Source organism: Symphalangus syndactylus, chromosome 1 (assembly GCF_028878055.3).
Source record: "Symphalangus syndactylus isolate Jambi chromosome 1, NHGRI_mSymSyn1-v2.1_pri, whole genome shotgun sequence".
Classification (NCBI taxonomy): domain Eukaryota; kingdom Metazoa; phylum Chordata; class Mammalia; order Primates; family Hylobatidae; genus Symphalangus; species Symphalangus syndactylus.
Genome location: NC_072423.2, coordinates 77000644 through 77025428, shown reverse-complemented (window position 1 = coordinate 77025428; position 24785 = coordinate 77000644). Strand labels below are relative to the sequence as shown.

Below are 24785 nucleotides of genomic sequence, written 5' to 3'. Positions count from 1 at the left end.
CTAAAAACTAAACTCTGATATTAATGTGGAGGCCTGGCTGGCAGAGGGGACAACCTGAGATGAAATCATCAGGTTGCTGCTGCTGTCACCCAGAGGCCAGACTGGGCTGTGGGGATAAAGGGGAGGGCTGGGAAATGAGACGTTAGAAGTCAGAATCTCCTCCAGTCTTTCAGTGAGAGAATGGAAGCTTCCAGGTTCTGTTTTGGTCACTAGGTTGATGACAGCGCTGCTTTCCAAAATTAGGAATATAGGAGGAAGAGCTAATTTGGAGTAAGAATAATATTAAGTGGAAAATCCATTGGATACTGAAGTACAGATATCCAGCAGGAAAATGGATATATGCTGATGTTTCTCAGCAGACGAGTTGGACTGGGTATTACATTATTTGCCCTTAAAACCATTTCTTAGGAATTTCATCTAACACTATTACATTCTAAAGAGCTAGTGTTCATGAAACAGCTTTTGAGAAATGGTGTGCTAGAGAATGTTCACTGATCTGTGATTCTGACTGAAATGAATAAATAAGTCACCATGTGGATGCTGATTAGGGCCTTGGGGATGGAGATCATCCAGGGTGATCATGTAGAGTGAGAAGAAAAATAAATGAAGAACAGAATTTTGTGGAATCATCAACATTTAAGTAGGACGTAGAGAAGAGTCTGGTGGCTATAACCCAATTCAGAATTTCTTAGTGGGGCTTCCCAGCAACATGAGTTTTCATGGATATTCGTAAGTAGGTAGAGAATTACAAGAGAGTGGAAGAAAACCATGGGAATGGAGATTTGAGGGTAGAAGGGGTTGGTCTTGCTTGTCAAATGCAGCATGGAGGTGAAATGTGATGAGAATTGGAATGGGTCACTTGGGCCTTGCAGTTGGGAGAGCAGGGGCAGCCCCTGAGAGGGCGTTTTCTGAGCAGTGGTGGGTTGAGGAGGCCTGTTGCATCAGGCGGACAATGGGCGAGGGGAGCCCATGTAGTGAGTGTTGCCTCCAAACACAAAGTGAGAAAGTAAAAATTCTGAGCTTGCTGTCACGCTCTGTCTCTAACTGTGTGTTTGAACCAGCCATTCAAAACTCATTGGTTTCCACAATCTGTAAGATGAGGAAACGGACTAGACTATTTCTAATTCTCATCCAGCTCCATAATTTCAATGGCTGACTTAGTGAACAGATGGGTAGTTGGGCGACTAGATGAGGGAATGAAGTGAAATTTACCGACTTCCGAATTATTAAAGGCTTATTAAAAACTAAATGTATAGAGAAGGTATGTGTATAATTATGTTTGTTAGTATAGTTTCCAAATTATTCATTCATTTCAAAGAGAAACAGAGACCAAGGAAGATTCTGTAGCCCAGCACTTCCCAAAAGCTGCTCCTTGCACACTAGCTCTGTCTCATGTAATAGTCTTAGAAGAAACTGGTAAGAAATGGATTCCAGGTCAAATAAATGTAATTGTTTTACTACAGAACTTCTCAAGTCTTTTAGTATAATAGTATGCACTGTGAGTCTCTCACATTTACTGGACCAATGACTGTTTCGTTTTTCTCTTTTATCTTGTTTTGTTTTGTTTTAATGGAATGCATTTCTGAGGACTGGCATTCTGATGAATGTACTTTAGTAAGCACTGAAGAAGGAAACACGATTGATAAGATGGTCTCCAAATGACATATCAGTCAGACTATGACCTGTTTATGGTGCATACTTTTCAAAAGTATCATTGTTTCTGCAATGGCAGTGTTATGAATGCACTGCTTTGTTAACTCAGCAAGCCAAGAGTAGTAGTTAATAGTTTAGCACCTCTATGGCTGAATGATTCCATTCTAAGTAGGGGTTGCAGCCCAATTCTGGATTCAGTAGCTAAATTCTATCACAGCAGGTGGAGTAATTGCTTTAGCAAACTACATTCATTTATTCCCTTAATATATGTATGTTATAAAATGTCTCTTTTGGGACCAAGAAGCACAAAGCTGAGACTGTTGCCTCAAAGTGATGTTTGCAAATTGGGGCTTAATGCAATCCACAGGTGGGAAAGGTATAAGGCTCTGGCTTTCCTGCTCTGTCTGTTGTGGTGTAAGAAGCAGCTGAGGCCACAGCTGGAGTTCTTGTTACTTTAATTTAAGAAGTCTTTTTCTCTCAACTGTGCTTGGATGGTGCTTTTCATAAAATGACACAGTCAATTTGTTTTCCATGAAAGAGCTATAATAATCGATTGCCAAAAATCCACCTGAGTAGTACCAAGCTACTGTGACTCCTGACCTCAGCCCCACACTGAAACAGCCATCCAAGCCTGGCCTTTGTTCTTACTGGTCTCTTTTCTTGATCCCCATTTTTTCTCATTCCTTGATCCCCATTTTTTCTCATTCTAATGGTATTAATTGTAGTTTAACCTTTTCAATCATATTAGGCAGACTTTAAAAGTATACAATGAATCTCTGCAATTTTCCTATGATGAATTCATTCATCAGATTTCATTACTATAATATAAATGTAGTTTGGATGAAGCTCTCTTAATTGGATTTTCTTACTCTTTCTCCAAATGAAAGGAATTTGCTGTATTTTAAAACCTTTAGCACAAGCATTTTTTAAAATGGGGTAAGAGTTTAGAGGCCATTTGTAAAAATGAAGCGTCCACAGGACAGTTCCTCTTCCAGATCATTTTTTAAGTAGATTTGTAATAATTGTACATATTTTGGGGTACATGTGATATTTGATACATTCATACAATATAAAGTGATCAAATCAGGGTAATTGGGGTATCCATCACCTCAAACATTTACCATTTCTTTGTGTTGGGAATATTTTAAATCTTCTAGCTATTTTGAAATATACAATAAACTATTATTAATAATATAGTCATCTTACTGTGCTATTGAACACTAGAACTTATTCCTTTTATATAACTCTATTTTTATTCTCATTAACCAACTACTCCTCGCTCTCCCTTCCTGCCATCCTTCTCAGCCTTTGTTTCCCACCTCTCTGTATTCTCTGCCTCTACGAGATCCACTTTTTTAGCTCAGACACATGAATGAGAACATTGTCTTTGTGTGTCTGACTTATTTCACTTAAAATAATGACCTCTAGTTTCTTCCATGTTGCTGCAAATTACAGGATTTCATTCTTTTTTTATGGCTGAATAATATTCCATTGTGTATATATAGCACATTTTCTTGATCCGTTTATCTGTTGATGGACACTCAAGTTGATTCCATATCTTGACTATTGTGAATAGTGCCACAGTAAATATAGAAGTGCAGATATCTCTTAGATATACTAATTTCCTTTCTTTTGAGTATATACCTAGCAGTGGGATTGCTGAATAATATAGTAGTTCTATTTTTAAGTTTTCGAGGAACCTCCATATTGTTTTCTATTGTGGCTACACTATTATACATTTCCACCAACAGTATACAGGGGTTTCCCTTTCTCCACATCCTTGTCAGCATTTTTTTTGTCTTTTTTGATAATAACCATTCTAACTAGGGTGAGAGGATAACTCGTTGTGGTTTTGATTTGCATTTCCTTGATGATGAGTGATGTTGAGCATTTTTTTACATAAGCTGTTGGCCATTTGTATGTCTTCTTTTGAGAAATGTCTATTTCAGTCATTTGCCTGTTTTTAATTGGTTGTTTATTTTTACTATTAGATTGTTTGAGCTTCTTATATATTCTGATTATTAATTCCTTTCAGCTGGATGGTTTGCAAATATTTTTTCCAATTATCTAGGTTGTCTTTCCACTCTGTTTATTATTTCCTTTGCTGGGCAGAAACTCTTTGGCTTGATATAATCCCATTTGTCTACTTTTTCTTTTGTTGCCTGTGCTTTTGAGGTCTTACCCCAAAAAATCTTTGTCCAGACTAATGTTCTGAAATGTTTCCACGTGTTTTTTTCTAGTAGTTTCATATTTTCTTCTAGTAGTTTTATAGTTTTCTTCTAGCAGTTTTCATGTTTTCTTCTAGTAGTTTCATAGTTTCAGGCTACATCATTTTTTTAAAGCAAATCTGATTAGATTGAAGATTGATTCCTAGGAGATCCTAGATTAGAAGACTCTTTAAGTTTTAATTTTTATGTACATTATAATAACAAATACGTGGAAACATTCTATTTATAACAGTAGTTGACTAGTTAAATAAATATTGTCTGTCCATTAGTATGATGATATATAAAAATAAATCATCAATGAGTTGTAAAAATATTAATGACATGTTAAATGAACAAATCAGCTTGCAAACAGTAGGTAAATAATGAACCTAGTTTTGTTAACTATAAACGTGCACATCCATGTATAGAAGGAAGATTGGAAAGGAAGGCCATGTGGATACATACATGGGAAAGCGGTTGAAAGCATAAAAGTGAACGTAAGGAGAATGGAGTATAATTCTATTCTCTATGTGGCTTTTGTGAAGTTAGATTGCCTTTTGAAGCCTTAGTCTTTTCACATGTAAAAGAATAATAATGGCTAACTCAATATGATGGTTGGTTGGATTAATTAATAATGTGTCTAAAGCTCTTAGCACGAAGTAACTGCTCAGTAAATGTTAGGTATTATTGATAACTTTTATTTTCCAAAATATTAACAGTAGCTATTTCTAGATGCCAAGGTTCTTGCTATTTATTATTTTTAAATGTTTCTGTCAAAATATATAATATATAATGTAAGTGAATACAGTGTGTATTCACTTAAAGTGCATATGAATATATGTATATATGTATGTATTTACATGGTGTATTGCTCTATCTTTTGCTTCCTTTCCCTAAGTAAGTTGTATCTCTGATAAACATTTTTTCAAAGACTTAACCCTCCTTTGAAGTTCTATGCTTGATTTTTCCATGGATCGTCTTATCTTCCCCAGAAGTTTTAATGCTGGTACAGACTCTTGACTCCTCTACCTGTATCTTCCCTATTTTAAACTCATTTTGTAAACCTAAGTCTGTATAACTTTTTCTTCATATCACCTAGTCATTTCATTAGCTTTTTCTTGTTACAGCTTATTTTATATTATATGAGTGAGCAGAGAACATGCCAGGAATCACTCTTCATGTGGCTTTTAATAATAGTAATAGGTACTGTGGTTACAGCACTACACATTGCTAGAGCACTGCAAGCCCAGTTGCTCAGTGTTGCAAAGGCACACAGGGCAGGCGTCTAGCACCGGATGAGGGACATGGCTGGCCTGTGTCGTGTGCTGAATGGTGTGAGAAGTCTGCCAGTGCCTATTAAGCTCTGGTGTCTTGCAGCAGAGTGAGCTTAGCCAGAACACATTTCAGCTGAGGTGATGTGTGCTGGCCAACTATGCTGGCAACTCAGTATACTGCCTCTCATTCCCATATTCATTACCCCTGGACGCCTCCCAAAATCACAGATGGTGTTTGTATTACCTTCCCAGACAGATCTCTCCTCCTTTTCCAGTTGAAGCCCTTTCTACTCTCCAGTTCACCTCCTGGCCTTTGCTGCCTGCTATATTATTAAATACATATGTTTCAGGATCTCAGTTATAATAAAAATGCCCTATATGTGTGAAAATTATCTAAATGTCAATTGATGCTGCTCTTCTCAAAAGGTAGGCTTAGTGAAAATATGTGTTTCATTCTTTACAAAGAACTTTCACAAACACTATTTCATGTATATATATTTATATTTTCTTCTAAAATCATGACCTAGTATCTCATGTCACTTGAACAAAATAGGGAAGGCAAATAGTATTACTTCTTCAGCACGGCAGAACAGATGGCTGTGAGAAGCCCCCAGCAGGATGCAGCTACTAAGTTTCAGACTTGGACTTGAACTCAAATCTTCTAAGTTCAGTGTTGTTTCTCTGGGATTAAAAGAAAAAATGTACTGGATCCACCTTTCTTGGAACAATACAGAAGACAAAATCAACCAAGTATACAAAATAATGAAGAGGTCCTGGATTCCAGGATTACTTTAACATTTTCTCTATTTTCCTTGTGTCTTTGACTTATATCAAAAGTAAAACATCTTCTAGCTGCTAGTATGTATTTAGTTTTACACTGCTTCAGCTAGATTGCAAACAACTGCATTTGTACTGGACATGTTGCTTATTTAACAAAAACATAGTCCATTAGGACGTTTTAGGAGTGAGAATTGGTTCAAGAGTTCTTTATAATATTTCTGAAACTCCAGGGAACACTGGAATCTTCCTGAATGTGTAGATTTTGTGAGACATTGAGGTCAATAAAAGGCTTTCTTGTACCTTCTAGGGAGAAACTGAGCATCTTTTATTTTAAATCATTGAGAAGACCAAAACATCCTATAAGGCAGTTTAACCATAGAAATATAAGAACTAAATTTTCTCCCCTCCCCTTTTTTTTTTCCTTTATAGCTTAAAGGGAGCTGATGCTGGCAATGGGATCAGAGTGTTTGTACCTGACATCGGGATGTTCATTGCTAGTCTGACCATCTGGCTCCTCTGTAGAAACATTGTTCAGAAACCTGTGACAGACGAAGCAGCACAGAGTAACCTGGAGTTTGAAAATGAAGAATTGGTAAATCCAACTCCATGTCTCTTCCTTCTTTGATTTCTGAGGACCTTGACCCTTAATAAGTTGCAGAACTATGATAATAACAGCTGAGCATACAGAGCACGTTATGATTCACAGTGCTGGACATAAACGTTTACTGTCACATTGCATGACACCCTCGTGCAGTCCCAGTAGGCAGACACTCTGGTTCACACCTTAGCCTTGAGAAGACGGGCTCAGGGGTGTTCATAGGTAAGGGCCAGGCTTTGACCCACCACCCTAAACTATCATGTGATATTATCTCCGAGGCTAACCGTGCAAGGTCATACATAGTGTTATGGTTCAATTGGTCTGGGTACCTTAGTTATTGCAGAATATTTAAAGAAGTAACATCTGGTAGTTTTAGGGGAAAAAATGAATTCCTCCTTGCAGGGCAGCTTTCCAGTCTGTGCATCTTGTCCTGCTTAGTGGAGTGGTGTTAACTTGGCATGCTTTGATCAAGTTGTTTTAAAGCACTCCAAGGGGGAAAAACATACATATTTGGAAAAGTGTGAGAATGTTAAAAAAGTAAAAATAATGAATGAAATGCATGTTTGCTAGCTGGTTGAAAGGTTTCAGGAGTAACTGCTGAATTGGAAGCTTGTCCTATTTTCATCCTTGGGTATAAGAGCTGTCAGACAGCTCTCATGCTGCCCCCTGACCAGCCTCAGGACACTGTTATGTTCTAATAACTGTACTTTGTTAGGTGAGGTTAGGTGACATCAATTTAAAAAGTAATTGATTTGTTAGTGGAAAGATAACACTTAGAAAGGAAAAAGTGACTAAAATATTTGATTTGGATATTTGATGCAAAACGCTTGCAAGTACTAAATGTTTTCAGTCATAAGCTTTGGCAAGATATTAAACTTATAAAACTGAAGTTAATTGAAGTTACTTATATTGAGAATGTTAACCACTAAGGCATTGAGGGAGGAAAATTCTCACTTATGGAAAATGATTTATGTGGTTCACAAGAAAGCAGACAATTGCCTTGTATGCTTATTTAAAAAACAATAAAGGAGGGATATAATTCAATAAACCTATGCAAACTAGAAATGACATTGTCTAGCCAGGCACTGTGACTCAGACCTGTAATCCCAGTACCTTAGGAGGCCCAGGTGGGCAGATCACCTGAGGTCATGAGTTCGAGACCAGCCTGGCCAACATGGTGAAACCCTGTCTCTACTAAAAATACAAAAATTAGCTGAGCGTGATGGTGCGTGCCTGTAATTCTAACTATTCAGGAAGCTGAGGCAGGAGAATCACTTGAACTCAGGAGGTGGAGGTTGCAGTGAGCCGAGATCGCACCACTGCCCTCCAGTCTGGGTGACAGAGTGAGACTCTGTCTTAAAAAATATATACATTTTCTAAAATTCTTATGGGTAAAAGATATGCAATCACCTTGCTTATCAATATTCTGCTACTTTTAAGGCAAATGTTAAAATGATGCTTGGTGTAACAGTAATTATAGTAAAGTCAAAGTCGTTACTAACCACTTACATCTTATTTTCAAGACTTGACACCATAAGGCAAGCATTAGTGTCCTAAAAACGGAAGAGTACTTTTTCTTCTTGTTGACATTACAATGGTAAGACAGAGGATTTAAATTTTGACTACTTTTTACATTTACAGTTTGAAAATGACTTTATTTAAATAAAGTCATTAAATAATCTTTACCAAAATTTGCCAAAGTTTGGGGAAAGTAAACCAGTAACTCAGATTCTTCAGACTGGGTATTTGTTATTTTTATGATTTATAAAGGCAAGTTTTTGTTTGTTTGTTTGTCTGTTTTTCTTTTTGTTTAACTTAAGTTCTGGGATACATGCACAGAAAGTGCAGGTTTGTTACATAGGTATACATGTGCCATGGTGGTTTGCTGCAACCAACAACCCGTCATCCAGATTTCAAGCCCTGCATGCATTATTATCCTCATAAATAATAACTATAGAAGGAGGGGAAAGGATAATTATTGAAAATTGAGTGGACTTAGAAGTCAGACATGGAGGCCACCTAGTGTGTGATGCTGAGACAATTGTTTCTTCTCTTTCTTCTTCTACAAAAGAGAGACCTAGTAGTTGTGAATGCTAAATAAAATTTCTAATAAGAAGCACCTGCCACAGTGCCGGCTCATTTTGCTTGCTTAGATAAATTGCTATTTGCTCTGCTCATTTTGTCCTTTTCCAATTTGAGAGGTAGTAGTGCAATTTCAAATTCCAATGTTCCTCTTAGAATTATTGAAACTTAAATGGGAAGATATTTTGAGGCCAACCCACTCAGTAAAAGAATCTCTTCTGTGCCATTCATAACAGATAACCATGAATGATTTACAAAGCTTCTTATAAAAATAACTTACTTGACCAAGGACAAATGCTGTTTGCCATAGGACTAAGAAAGCCTACATTGATCAACAAAAGCCATGGCTGTGAGGTCATGATGAGGTGCCATTCATCTGATGAAGAAAAGAACACAGTGCAGTCACATGGGTTAATTCTAAAGTCACATTTTCTTCCTGATTTCAATTTTCAGAGATAGATTTAGGATACTTCACTTCCATTTGAAATTTGCTTGAATATGTAAGCCTTATGTATTATTAATCACATTATTTAAAGATAACAATAAGATAGACAGATACTCTAAAATTATTTATTAGGGACATTGAAAATACTACATGTCATAATTATGGCATTATTTTCCTTCTCAGTTACATTTGTTTGGGGCTATTTTACATAATTGATTTTTATTCTCTTGTCACATTCCAGCCCATCAGGTAGCCCAGGAGGAACAGGGGGATGGGTGAATCTTCTGAGATTAATTCACAAAGAAAAATTGCTTCCATGTGACAATCTGGACTTGAATCTGAAAGAAATAAAAGTACCTGGCCAAAATAAGCAGGGGATTTATTTTATTTTTGACTCCACAGCATATTTCCTGCTGCTTATAAATCTTGGAATTTGCACTCTAGAATGTTTGGTTTTTAAGGATACTGAAAGAACAGTGTTTGCTGGCATTATTTCTTCTTTCATTTATCTGAATGGAGAAATGGCAGGATTAATCTGCTGGTGCCTGTGAGAATTCCTTTTCAAAAGCAGTGTTGTTTTAAAGCAGCAACTAATCCCTGGGGAAGACTCTTGGGTCTTCTGTAATCTTCACTGATTTGGTAAGTCTCAAGTTTGGTGTTTTAAAGGTGTTCACAAATCCAAGGATTCCCCATAAAACGCCCAGTGGAAGTGGAGATGGCAGTGCAGTGGGAGCCTCTGCCTTGCTCCTGCATTTTACGGAGAGCCGACTTCAGCAAGGAAACCCTTCTCCTCAAATGTCATCAAAGGTTCTTTCTCAACTGACACATCTGTGGTCTTGTTCGTTTGTTCATTTTAATTCAGAAGCAGATCTACAAATCAATCATAGCTGGGAAAAAGACTCCTGATCTGAAATCTTAAATAAGAAGAGTTGTATTATGAAGATTAAATTGAATAGAAAAGGGTTATTTACATAATAAAACAATATATCATTTCACCAAACTGACATTATCTTGTATAATCCTATGCTTACAATTCTTTCTAGCTATTACATGAGATTTGAGGCCTTATTTTTTAGATAATATTTTAATGTATTATTAAGCCAAATTCTGATAAATCAAATGCTTATTCAAATAGGATTTGTGGTTATGACTTAGCCTGTGTAAAGAGGCAGCTTCTTAATAGACTGACAAGTCAAATATGAAGGATAAAAAGAATATACCATTATAAGTCATCCCCATCTGCTAAAAATTCAGGGATGCAATACTAAGTCCTGCTAAATTTATTCTGGACCTCAAAGATTTTGCACCCTGCTTTCTAATTCCTAGTTTCCATTAGCCTGTCACAGCATCTGCATTCTAGCACATGACATGACCAAATGAGCTGTGCTTCAAGTCTCAACTCTGAGGTTCAAGTTGCTGTTTTTTTTAAAGAGTAAGAGACAAAGACTGAGAGAAATCAATCATTTTATTGTCTTCTAATTAGGCTTTCAAAATGTGCTCAGTTCTAGCCTGAGATTTAGTCTAAAGTCTCCAGCTTTAAATTTCCTGGATCCTATTTCTTCAAGCACACAGACATGATCATTTGAAACATGGAACCATTCAGAATGGTAAGAAGCTGAATGGCTGCCCAGTTGCCTTGCAAACTTTGCACTTCATGACTTAGTGTGAATGAAAAGCCTTCTTTGTGGTTGTGCTAAAGGCTGTCACTGCCACTCTTAGTGGTAAAGTGGGTGACTCCCTTTGCTGGTCCTTAAGGTCACTTTCAGAAACTGGGCAAAACTTCCTGTCATACATACCTCAAAATGCCGGACACTTGGTCTGTCTTCGTGGGGTAAAACACATTCACAGTTTGGACAAAGCTTTTAATCCTAATAGTTTTAGATGCCATTAGTTTAAGTAGAAGAGATGATTTTTTATTGGAGGAAGTCATGGATCTATTTATTGTCTTCTGGAAAGTTTTGGTATTTATCACAGGCTAGTTAACTTTGAGTCCGTGACTGACTTTATTCCCCCAGAGTCTTCCAGCCACATCCCTGGTCACCAGGTGAGAGCATGGATGCCCACTCATCCTGTCCTCTGATACCAACACACCTGTGGGGCAGGCCCTTGGGACAGTCAGTGAGAGCCACCTTCATTGTGTACAAAGGCGGCCAAGTGTGGTAGCTCACGCCTAAAATCCCAGCACTTTGGGAGGCCAAGGTGGGCGAATCATGAGGTCAGGATATTGAGACCATCCTGGCTAACACAGTGAAACCCTGTCTCTACTAAAAATACAGAAAATTAGCCAGGTGTGGTGGCATGCGCCTGTAGTCCCACCTACTCAGGAGACTGAGGCAGGAGAATCGCTTGAACCTGGGAGGCAGAGATTGCAGTGAGCCAAGGTCGTGCCACTGCACTCCATCCTGGGTGACAGAGTGGGACTCTGTCTCAAAAAAAAAAAAAAAAAGGCCGGGATATTATTATTGACAATATGTTCATTGAGTGGACATTGCCTAGCATGGACTTGAATATACAACTCATAACAAAAATGATTTAAATAATTAGCAAAGAGGAAATCAGCTAAAGTATCTTTAAACTATTTAAATGAAATGATTACAGATTAATCTTCATTTTTATTTCGCCCATTTAATTAATTTAGCAACATTTAACAGCATGTACCTCTTCTCTGCCGTTTTCAAAGAATCAAAGCTCCAAAAATGCCTTTCACCTTTAACAATCTTTTTACATCAATATTTTTACAATTTCTTGGAATGTGTTGTTCTGTCTTTGCATGATTTGATAGGTGATTTCATGCATTTGAATTGCAAATAACCACAAATACCCACATGGGAAACTTGTGTGAGGCAACTGCAGAGCCCCAGTGTTCCTTTCTTGGGGGTAGAGTAGGGCTGAGATGAGAGGAACCAGAGTCCTACCCCTCATGCCATCTGTCCCAACTCCAGAGAACCTGCATCACTCAAGGAATCCCAGTCACTTCTTTGTACTTCTTTCCTCCTTTAAATTGTAAATACCCCTGAAATAGAATTTCCACCCACTTAATGTAAATAGGTTCCCCATATTGCTTTGAAAATATTGGTCATACGTCTGGGAGAGGGAGATACAGCTCCTTCCTCTACCTCCACTCCTTCTTCCCACTGACTTACCCATCAAGGTTAATAGAAGCTCCATTTACCCAGCTGCTTGAGCCAGAAACACTGATGTGACATGGATTTCTTGGGGCTTTGTCTATCACCACCAACAAATCCTCTGAATTCTATCTTCAAATTCTGTCTGAAATCAGTCCACTTTTCTCTACTCACTGCCACAATCCTCACTAAGCAGCCACAGTCTCTCAGCAAGGCCTGAAAATATGTTCTAAATGGATCTCCCCACTTGAGCTTCCCTTCTTACCCTATCCAATTGATGCTGCACACAGCATCTGGATTATTCTTGTAAAATTAAAATTAAATTATGCCACTTTCCTAGATAAAACCCTTCTTTGGTTTCCCTTTAACCTAGAATAAAATTCAGTCCCTTGACCTTGATGCTCATGACTCTGCACGGCTTGGCCACATCCTGCCTTCATGTCCTCAACCTGTGCTTTTGCCCCACTCCCTCACTGTGCTGTAGCCACCCTGCCCTTCTTTCTGTGTTTGGATGGGGTAAGCTCTATTCCTGCTGGGTCTCTTCCAGGCAGTTCATTCTCATGTAAATGTCTTCTCCTTGCTCTTGTCCTTCTGGACTCTGCTGTACAGTTTGCTCTTGTGCAGATGCTCTTCTCCCAACTCTTGTCTTTCTGGGGCTCTGCTATGTAGTTCACTCTTGCACGGATGCTCTTCTCCCCACTGTTGTCCTCCTGGGGCTGTGCTGTGTACTTCACTCTGTACAGATTCTGCTCTTCTCATTCTTGTCCTTCCGGGGTTCTGCTCTTCAGTTTATTCTTGCACAGATGTTCTTCTCCATCTTGCCTTTCTTGAGCTCTGCTTTGTAGTTCACTCTTGCATGGATGCTCTTGTCCCCACTCTTGCCCTTCTGGGGCTTTGCCAGGGCACACTGATATGTAGGTGAACTGCTCTTGATTGACCATTTCTTGCTAGGGCTTCAGAGAAGGATTTTTTTTTTTATCTATGGGCATGTTTATTTTTTCAGTATATCTTTACTGAGAGCCTACTATGTGCCAGGATAAACAAAAACTAATATTTAACAAGAACTATTTTTTGTTTTCTTGCTTTGCTTGCCAAGACTTTTGTCCTTTTTTTAAAAAATCACATTTACCTTGGGAATAACTAGACTAGGTCATTCCAAATCCCTTTAGTCAGACATAATCTCTTTTTTCTCTCAATGTCCTTAGGACCTTATATTCTCAATTTATAAGTAGTTATATCTTCCCTGAGTGACTACTGGGGTCCCTCAGAAAACCACTGGGGTCCCATGTGGATTTTCATTTGTTATCCCACCCTGGACCTAGCACTGTACTTGGAGCAGAGCCCAGTCTTGGTTAAAAAAGTGCTGAGTGGAGGGAGGGATAGATGGAGGAGAAAGGAAGGAATACTGTTGATTCTGAAACAGTACCTTCTCTGCTCAATATTTTGACACCTTCATATCAAAGATGTGAGTTTTGTTTGCGTCTTAGTCTATCACAAGTAATTATATGGGTTCTGAATCTTTCTGGAAACTGTTGAGCACTAAGAAGGACTTGTACATCCTCAAAATCATGCCTTTGTCATCACTGTATACATTTTTTATTTCTGGAGTGAATACCAGGGTGAATCATTTAGAACAGCTACACTTAGCTGGTTCCTACAAGAAAAAATAGGTGGTTCAGGGTGAGTAGTAATCTCTGGAACTAATGTGAACTGAGTAGATGATATAGGTGTGTGTGTGTGTGTGTGTGTGTGTGTGTGTGACTGCTGATTTGTTTTGATGGTGTTCCATTAAGTGATTTTTACAAAAATATCTTAAAGAAAAAAGCCTTTAAATAGTCAATTGTATTTGGCTAGTCTCCATTATTGTTCATTTCCCTTTCAAATGATGTTCAGATGATTCTTAAAGACTATTGCCATTCTAAGTAGGTGAATTAACCTGGGAAGTTTTAAAAAATTTCAAGTGCAGGGTCAGAATAGTTCCCAGACCTATGAAGTCAGAATCCTGGGGGTAGAGGAGTATGTGTGGTAGGAATTGGACTAGCTTTTTTCGAAGCTCCACAGATCTTTTAGGCATTGGTCTAACTGGCCACTGTCAGCTGATTCAGTTTGTCCTTCCTTGTCCTTTATTAAACTTTCATTGCTTTGTAGATGGTGGTTGAAAGCAGCATCTATACACTCACTTTTCCAAATGAAATAGGGACTGCTTAAGCTGATCTTATGAGTTTGGAAAAATAATCTTCCCAAAACAAATCTAGCAACAGAATAAAATATTTGCTTTATCCATTAAATGCTATCACGTTAGGCTTGCATAACATACACAATAGCGTTCAAACACATCTATCTTTTTTTCTCTCACTTCTTCCTTTCACAAGGGAACCCTGGGGATGAAATTCGTCTTCTGCAGTGAGTCACAACACTTGTCTTTTCCTTCCTCTGGCTCTTGTATTGAGATGAACCCATTCTGTTAAGATAAATTGTTAACTTTTAATAATAAACAGTGAATAAACAACTGATGACACTTTAGAAAAATGCTCCTTTTGCCTCCCAGATCTTTTGGCTCATTATACGTGACTTTGATACACTTCTATAGAAATGTTTTTAAAAGCTTGGTTTTAACCACGAAGAAGAGAAAAAAATGGATTCAGCTGCACGAAAAGCTCTGCTCTGAGGTCCAAAGCTTGACTGAAACCTAAAGGAGGTTCCAGAGAGAATTTATTTCAATCTATTTTCCAAATAAGGGAGTCTGCTAGGATATGATTAAAAAATATATTTTTTCAAATTGTGCCTATTCAGCTGAACCCCTATGGAGAATTCATTGATCAGTGGTTGCCAATGTCAGCCAGGGCATGAATTCTGGAGGGGCTGCTTCAGGTCACCCCAGAGAGTACTTTAATCATACAGCTTCCTGGAATTCATTCCCATAATTTCTGATTTAGTAAGTTTGTGGTTGAGCCTGGTCATCTACCCTCTTAAAGGTCCCCAAGTGATCCTTAGGATTTATTCCAACCCAGTTGGATTTTTACAGTGCTTGGGAGTAATGAAACATGGATGTTTGGGTCCTACCAAAAGTGATTTATTGTGTCTTCTTTGTCCAAAATTGAGTGGAAATCATGGTGGATGCCACAGCTTAATGGAACTAGTACTGCTGTAGGGTGAGAGGGTGTTGCGGGATGAGATGCAGAGACGCAAATGTTTAGATCCCGTCTCATTGTGGGATGAGAGCTTTGTGTTTTGGCCTTCATTCAGGGCCCTAACAGAGAACAGGCTGGCCTTGTGTAAAGCTGATTCCATAGCACCTAGAGCTTCCTTATGTGAAATGAGAGATCCTACACTAATACATGTTATCAAATGTTGAAATCAGCAACTTTTATCTGTTTACGTTTTCCAGTATTCTATTATTTTTATTTTATTTTTATCTGACTAATAACAATTGTATATATTTATGGGGTATAATGTGGTATTTTGATACATGTATACATTGTGGAATGAGCAAATCAGGCTAATTAGCATATTCATCTCAAATACTTATTATTTATTTGTGTTGAGGACATTAACATCCTCTCTTAACTATTTTATTTTTTATTATTTTGTTTTATTATTATTTTTTTGAGATTGAGTCTCATTCTGTCACCTAGGCTGGAGTGCAATGGTGTGATCTCGGCTCACTGCGACCTCCACCTCGTGTTTTCCAGTGATTCTCCTGCCTCAGCCTCCTGAGTAGCTGGGATTACAGGCATGTGCCACCATGCCCAGCTAATTTTTGTAGTTTTAGTAGAGACAAGGTTTCACCATGTTGTCCAGGCAGGTCTCGATCTCCTGATCGCAGGTGATCCACCCACCTCGGTTTCTCAAGGTGCTGGGATTATAGGCATGAACCACTGTGCCCGGCCAACTATTTTGAAATATGCATTAAAAACTATAGTCACCATGCAGTGCAATAGGTCCCCCAAAATCATTCTTCATGTCTAAGTGAAATTGTGTACCCCTTGATCAGCATCTGCCCTTTCCAGGTCCCTGGCCTCCTTCCCTAGCCTCTGGTAATTAACCCTCTACTCTCTACTTCTATCAGTGCAACTTCTTTAGATTCCACGTATAAGTGAGATCATATCATATTTGTCTTTCTGTGCCTGGCTTATTTCAATTAGCATATTCTTCTTTAGATTTATGCATGTTGTTGCAAATAACAAGATTTCCTGTTGAAATCATAAACTTTTAAAGAGGCGAGATAAAGGACTTAAATGTCTTTAAATAAGTTTTAGATTTTGACATGGTCAATAATCTGTGTAATCATTTATTTGACTTTTTAAACTGTAAAGAGTTTATTTTGTCTTCAGTTTCTAAGATGACTCAAGAACCAGGGAAGCTAAATCTTTATTTACAGCCTTTCCTCCTCCTTAGCGTCAAGGCCAGATTGAAGTTTTGTTCCACTGCAGGGACAGCTTACAGCTCCAGCAAGCAAGACTGCCTGTTAGTAAACATGCGAGAGTGAGTCCATGCTCTTTCAGAGGTTCAGTGTTTATACTTCAGCAGACGAATCACTTAGGGGGAAAAAGCTTGCCTGTTAATAAGCCAGCCTGATGTGACTAATGGCTGTTCTGGCCCTGACCTACCAGGACAGTAGGGGCTCACAGAGTCTAACCCGTCTCACTCTTGGCTCTCAGCTTGGCAAATTTAAAAAGTATTTCCAACCGACAGCCCCAGGGATTTCTGTATAAAAATGCTGAAAACCCTAAAGTACAGTGGTATGTTTATAAAAATCACAAAGGCCCAATCCTTCCTAAGACAGGTCAGGGAAATGCATTTGTATAACCTCACAAAGACATCTTGATCAGAGATTTCTATTTGATTTAATCTACATCCGTAGCAGTTCTATAATTGAATAAGAACGCATTTATTATGAAAGTCACAAGTGTGTTTCTGACTGTGACCCAGGTGGCCCTTGCTGTGTTCTTTCTTTTGCTTCTTTTTCAAGTGCAATGACTAAAGGTTTTGGCCAAACTTCCTTCCTAGAGGGAGATTTTAAATGTGTTGCTCACCTGTTGTGATGGGAAAAGAAGCAACAGATGCCTGATGAGCAGGTCATTTGTATGTTGACGATGGTGTGGGTGTCCTGGTGATAGCCCTGGTGGGTGGATTTCTTTGTGGGGAGATGGAGTAAGCTGAATGGAAGAGCTGCCCTGGGATCCGGGCCTTAGGAGCTGGAGAAGGCATCCTAGGGGGTGGGAACAACCTGTCCCACAGCAAAGAGGCAAAGAGAGCTTGTGGATTATGGATTCTGCTAGTCACTTCTTGCAAGGAATGCTGACAGGCAAGGAGATGGCATAGATCTGGAAAGGCAGAGTGGTCTTAGGGGCAGCAGCACCTCAAGGAGGGCCATCTCTGTATTCCCTCCAGGTAACCTCATCAGGCTACTGACCTTTAAACCATCATATGCTGGCGAATTCCAAAAAGCCCTCTTCAGCTCCCACCCCTCTCCAACACTCCAGACTCCTATAATAGCTGCCTACTGGATACCTCCAAGAAGAATGCCTGAATGGGGTCTCAGAACTGAATTTTCAAAACAGAAATGTGGACTCTCCGTCTCCAATCTGCCTCCCTCCTGTCTTTCCTCCCTAGACAAAAATAGAGGAGCCACCCTGATTATCATCTATCCTTCCTCCCCACTTTAAACTTTCTAGCTGCTCCTACTAATCTGACCTCCAAAACAGACTCCAAAGACAGGATCTTCACTTCAGCCCCACCCCTCCCTCCCCTCTCCTCCAGCACAGCCACCACCTCCCTGCTGCTGCCTCCCTCTGCTCCACCCCAGGAGCAACTAGAGTTATGTGACAAAGCAAATCATGTGTGCCTCTCATTAGACGGAGTGGTTGAAGATCAAAGTCGGATTCGAGTAGGTTCAAGAGAAATTAGGTATGGAATAATTTTTACTATAAATGGAGTGGTGAGTCCAGCCCACTCTTCTGGAGTGTTTCACCTTAAGAGACAAATGTGGGTTCAAAGGGTGTGTTTCTTTAAGGTGAGACAGCAAGGCACCCTTGCCTGTTAACAGGGGTGATCCAGCAGAAAGAAAGCACATTGTGATGCAGGAGAGAGAGCCAGGATGGCTGGGCTCTTCTCTCCCTGGTGTCCTGAATAGATGGGATGCAGTCATCATGGCTGGAGTACATGCAGCTTGTCTTGTTACAGGAGGAGGGCAGAGTGCGTGCATGGCAGGCCAGCTGCAGGTGGGTGGTCTGATGTACTGGCTGGAGCTGGCAGCTCCTCTCTGGGAGCAGTAGAAAGCAAGGTCATCCTCTGAGAATGAGATGGGAATTGTTCTCTAGGGGAGTGGAAGTGGCCACGGGCCTGGGGACACTTACCCTCTTTCTGCACATGCCACCAAGCCTTGGACCAGCTCTTTCCTCCACCTGGAATGCACTTTGCCAGGACTTTCACAGGGCTGGTAACTTTGTGACATTCAGATCTTAGCTTAAATGTCACCTCCTAAGAGAGGCTTTCCTTGACCTCTGAATCAGAAACAGCCACCCAGTTTATCACTATCACATCACCCTATTCGACCTCCCTGAAGGGGGCATTCATTACTGTGAGATATTTAGCTGGCTAATATTTTACTTGTTTACGTGTTTATTGCTATATCTCTTCCTATATATGCTAGGACACACTAGGCCCTGTATGGGTAGCAAAATCTTATTGATTGAGCATGAGATGTTCCTCTTGCTTCAGAAAAAAATATACAAATATGTCATGATGAAATACAGTAGAAGTCAAGTTGAAGTGGCCCAGGATTAAATCCCTGTGTGTGTGTGTAGGTGGGTGGAGGGCTGGCTGGGTGCATCCTGTAGCCTTGGCTCATCAATAATCAACTCCAGTCACCCACTGTGTGCACCCTCCTGGGCACACAAAAGGCCTCTGAGTCCTGAAGGCCGCTTTACCCTTAACTAGAACTTGGCACTGGCCCTCCAGTCCCTGCCTTCCTCCCGTGAACTTGGTCATAGTAAGAGGTCAGACACCATCAGTGAGTATTATGTAACTATCTGAACTAAATATATCAAAAAAGAACCATTAAAAATGGGAACATGGAGAGGCCAGACCCTACTGTTTAAGTCTTAAATAGATGCCTGAACTGGGCTTAACAATTCTTCTTAGCTTTGTGAGACTAAAGATATGACATCTGTCGGCCTAGGGAAAAATGCACACAAAGTTTCATGCATCTCAAACAGACTCCTTTTGCCTTAAGGTGATGGCTTTATTTATTATTTATTTTCTTCTTTTCTTTTCTTTTTTTTTTTTTTTTGAGATGAAGTCTCGCTCTGTCACCAGCTGGTGTGCAGTGGCGCAATCTCGGCTCACTACAACCTCCGCCTCCCAGGTTAAAGCGATTTTCTCCTGCCTTAGCCTCCTGAGTAGCTAGGACTACAGGCGCATGCCACCACGCTCAGCTAATTTTTTGTATTTTTAGTAGAGACGGGGTTTCACCATGCTGGCCATGATGGTCTTGATCTCTTGACCTCGTGATCCGGCCACCTCAGCCTCCCAAAGTGCTGGGATTACAGGAGTCAGCCACCACACCCAGCCCCTTATTTATGATTTCTTAAAAAAAAAAAAAAAAAAGAAAAAAGAAAAAGTCGTAACCCTTCTAGGGAAATATTCTAATTAGCCAAAAAATTTTTCCCATTTATTCTTTAAACGCAAAACAAACATGCAAAAATGCCTTAGCATACCCAGTTTAAAATAATACATGGAAATATACATATGTTCTGGTACATGTGTTTACTCCCTAAATCTCTGCTTAAAGCACTTAGGTGCTGAGCTGCCCAGGCTTGAACCTGCGTATCATTCTCTAAAAGGATGAGATAGGAAGCAGCTCTATATTTAGCCAAGATAAGCCCAGGACTGCTCATCCTTCCACAGTCAGGAAATATGGAAGTAGTGAACAAAGATAAACTTAGAAAAAAAAAAACAGAATTTCCTAAGCATTGATTGGACTCACCTTTCAGTCAAAGCCGTGGATAGTTTTATCAAACTTCCTATCACCTTGGTGGCCAACTCTGTAAATTTGAAGACCCAAACCCAGATCAATCTAAACTAAACTTGTTAATAGATGTTTCAGACAGTTTCTTCTTTGCTTATAAAAAAAATAAGCACAAATACGGAATATGACATGTTATTAGGGAGCCTATAATTATGACGTTTCCGTTTATGTTTACTTCTTCCAGAAAGATCAGAGTTACCTGGGCTTATACAGGGATTATCAGAGACCTGAGGGGAATGAACTGGTTGTCTTCCTTTTTTGCCTGATCTGTGAAATTCACCACATTGACTGACCCATGAATTAGAAGCTCTATAATCTGCTGGCTGGATAGGCAGGCTCCTGGACTTGAGTGTTTCCTGTTTGTCATTTATTTAGGCTGGAGGAGAAAAAATTGATTCAGAAGAGGCACTGATCTATGAAGAGGATTTCCATGGAGGAGATGGTGTTGAAGGCGAGTTGGAAGAAAGCACGAAGTTAAAAATGTTCCGCAGGCTTGCCTCTGTGGCCTCTAAGCTCAAGGAGTTCATTGGCAACATGATCACCACTGCTGGGAAAGTCGTCGTTACCATCTTACTGGGCTCCTCGGGTGAGTGTCTCCCACACTGGCTGAACGTAGCAAAAGGCATAAGCAGTGCTTTGGTGAATGAGAGAAATGGTTGAAGAAGAAATGAAGGAAACAGTCTGTTCCACCATACGAAAATCGTAACTGTAGCTCTTGTAAAACTGGCCACATGTACAAACCATACAAAATAATTTTTCCTGGTTAGTTCTAGTTTTGATGTTTTTAGATGCTTTCTGTTAACCTCTGCAAAATAATCTTTTTCTATATATGCTAAGCGACTCCATTTTCTAGGTTTAGATTAGAATAATAGCAATCCTCTTCCTTAGAGCTTTGGAATGGCGACCTGCTGCGATTAACAATGTGCATGTACCCATCACAAGCCATATTGTGGGTTCTGGAGATCTGTCTGCTTACATGAGTCCATAGTCACCTTAATATAACTCTCCAGGATAGACTATTTTTCTTCCTAAGTTAGATTGTAATCTTCCAGCACAGACACTCACTTCCTTTAAATTTTGGCCGTGGACCACTTATTCCATAATAATGTTATCTTGATCTTTTCCCTCCTTCCATTCCACTGCTCACCACTGCCCAAGAGCTACGGGAGGCGTATTAGACTAGATTAAAGCAAACTGCAAAGATGCAGCAACTTAGCTGTTTTTTAATAGGGAGGAAAATGGGGGAAAAGACAGTAGAATTTCTCAAGAAATAAACCACAATATTTTAATGAGGAGTCCTTTCAAAATGCCCAATAAAACAGACTCCTTTTGCCTTAAGGTGATGGCTTTATTTACGATTTCTTAAAAACACTTTTAAAGGAGTTATTGGCCAGGAGCGGTGGCTCATGCCTGTAATCCGAGCCCTTTGGAAGGCCAAGGAGGGAGGATCACTTGAGCCCAGGAGTTCAAGACCAACCTGGGCAACTTGGCAAAACCCCATCTCTACAAAAAATAAAATAAAATAAAATAAAATAAAATAAGCACGGCACAGTGAGAGCTTAATTGGCCAGGATGTACTAGTTAACTAAAAAAAAAAGTAGTAAATTATTATAAAGAAAATGTGTCAGGAAAGGTTGGAACAGACATACAGATACATGAATTCTTGAAAATTTGGGAGAAGCAGAAACATGGAAACAAGCAAGTAAATATGCAGATGCTACTAGTATGAAAAGTAGACATTTACCTAGTTCAGACGCCACAGGTGGAATTTTTTTAATCATCTGGTATAACTTTGTATTTATAGTTATCATTTCATATGTGACTTTTTCACAATAAATCTAGCATTAATTTTTAGTATATAAATGAAATATGATTTTTAAAAATTACTATTTTAAAAAGCCTAAAAACACTTGAAGGAAATTCACATAATTTCAAATAGTCACATTCACTGAATGATAAGTGAATTTCCAGTTCTACCTGACTTTGTGATTACGTTTCTTTTCCTTAGGCATGATGTTGCCATCTTTGACATCGTCCGTGTATTTTTTTGTATTTTTGGGTCTGTGCACCTGGTGGTCCTGGTGCCGGACGTTTGACCCATTGCTGTTCAGCTGTCTCTGTGTTCTGCTGGCTATTTTCACTGCTGGACATTTGATTGGACTTTATTTATACCAGTTCCAATTCTTTCAAGAAGCAGTTCCACCCAATGACTACTATGCAAGGTAAGAGAAATCCTTATCGCATTTCAAGGAGAGATTGTCCCCCCACTCCTTTGGGACTTTGGTTTGGCATTGTGAATTTACAGGGGTTATTCTTGATGGCAGGCAATTGCTGTGTTAAGCAAAGATTTTGTGGGGGTGGGTGAAACAGTCTAGCACTTTCATTGTATTGGATGACACAGTCTGGAAGGAAGACAGTGGTCTCCTCGGATGGAGAGGCCGCTGGCATGCAGGAGGACAGGGGGCTGTCATGTGTAGGAATAAAACAGACACAGAGTCTCAGCTGGGGAAGAAGACCAAGAAGAACATTTTACACCGAAGAACAATAAGGATGTGCCACAGCATCCAGCTAGAAAGGCGTCTCACGGGCCTAATATACGAGAACAAATTGAGCATCAGAAACATTAACTAATTGTAAAAGTTTAAAAATAAAAGTCCCAGCCTGGGCAACATGGTGAAACCCCATATCTACAAAAAATTAGCTGGGCATGAGGGCGCACACCTGTGGTCCCAGCTACTCAGGAGGCTGAAGTGGGAGGGTCACCTGAGCCTGGGAGGTCAAGACTGTGGTGAGCCAGGATCACACTGCTGCACTCCCACCTGGGTGACAGAGAGAGACCCTGTCTCAAAACAAACAAGCAAACAAATAAATAAATAAGAAAATACGTAAGTCTCTGGTGTGAGAGAGAAAGGGAGAAACATCAAATACTTTGCTTCGATTGGAGATGAGTATTACACCAAATCCTTACTATGAAAATGCGAATTAAAGATAAAGAATCTAGCATTTACTTTGACTTTTAGTAAGTCATTCTCAGTGAATGAGAGAAAATTCCTCCATGCAGGATGATGTTAGATAATGACAGGCAGAGGAATAGTAGAATTAGAGAATTACTATTCATCAATCCTTAATGATATGTTCTATTATGTCCACACCTGAAATAATTACTATAAAGGTTGTGGTGGTTGCACAATAACAAAGTAGAACCTTGTTGGTGCTTGCCAATTGCAAAGAAAAAAAATAACATCTTTACAAAGGTGTGATCAATATCTTGAGGAATTGATTGAAGTCAACATTATCAAAAATGAGATAGCTTAACATTTCACACCTCTCAGTGTAATGCAACAGATGAGCTATACAGCATCATATTGTTAAGACTTTTGACCTAACCTCCCATTTACAGAAAATATAAAGGCTAGGAAACAGTTTAAATAGCTCCACAAGAAAAACAATCAAAAGAATTCAAAATGTGGATTCTGCAAGGCAAATGAATGGGTCTTTTAAAAAAAAGTCAGCATGGAAAAGAGGTCTGTATAGAGAGTGGAGGCAGTAACTGTCTAGTTCAGAGGAGAACAGTAGATATTTAAGCCTGTGTGAAGCACAGCTGTAGATCCGATCCTGGTTCAACAACATATTCTTAAAACTTTTTGGGGTTAAATCGGAGAAATTTCAATGTTCACTGGATATTAATTGATACTATAGAATTATTGCGGATTTCTTAGGCGTATGATGGTTTTGTGGGTAGACAGAAAAATGCCATTATTTTAGGAGATACATGGTGAGTTATTCAGAGATGTGCCGTGATGTTTGCAACTTAAAAATGGCTTAACAACCAACATAATAGATTGATAGATACATACATACACAGGAATAGTTAACAGAGAGAAGACAAATCTAATTATTTAAACTAGGTGATCAGTATAGGGTTATCCATTGTCCTGTTTGAACTTTTCTTTGTATAAGGAAAGGTTCATAATTGACAGTTACAGAAAAAAGAAAGGGAACAGAAATGGTAATGTTACTAGTGAAACATATCTGAGTCTCGCAGCACCAAAGTATGTTACTGACAGCGAATTCCCATGGACCTGCTGCAATTTCAATTTTTGCCTCCTTAGAAAAATGAATTCTACTGAGGTGCATAAGGCAGGAGAGACTGAGGCAAGTTTTGTAGCAGGAATGAGTGACAATGTATTAAAAAGCTTTAGAGCAGGAATGAAAGGAAGTGAAGTACACTTGGAAGTGGGCTAAGCAGACGACTTGAGAGATCAAGTGCACGGTTTGACTTTTGACTGGGGTTTTATACATTGGCTTGATTCCGGGGTCTTGGGTCCCTTTTCCCCTGATTCTTCCCTGAGGGTGGGCTGTCTGCATGCACAGTGGCCTGCCAGCCCTTGGGAGGGGCTGCATGTACAGTCTGTTTCCTGGAGTTGTGCGCATGCCCACTTGAAGTGCTCGTCCCTCACCGAATGCTCCTACAAGGTCATGTACCAGTTAAACTCTGCCATTTTACCTCTTACTGCACATGTTTGAGCCCACTCACCCAACTCCTGAAGCTTATCGGGAAGCTGCTGATCACCAGTTTTGTTTTTTTT

At 39.4% G+C, this 24785-nt stretch overlaps 1 protein-coding gene across 3 annotated transcripts in view; it reads left to right on the top strand.

The window, feature by feature from the left end:
* Positions 1-24785, top strand: part of PIEZO2 (piezo type mechanosensitive ion channel component 2) — a 479216-nt gene that overhangs the window by 274100 nt on the left and 180331 nt on the right. For all 3 annotated transcript variants that reach the window (XM_055238811.2, XM_055238801.2, XM_055238791.2), the window contains exons 5-7: positions 6344-6506; positions 20572-20782; positions 22205-22418. In XM_055238811.2, the coding sequence (XP_055094786.2) occupies positions 6344-6506; positions 20572-20782; positions 22205-22418 (588 nt within the window). The remainder of the gene's footprint in view (positions 1-6343; positions 6507-20571; positions 20783-22204; positions 22419-24785) is intronic.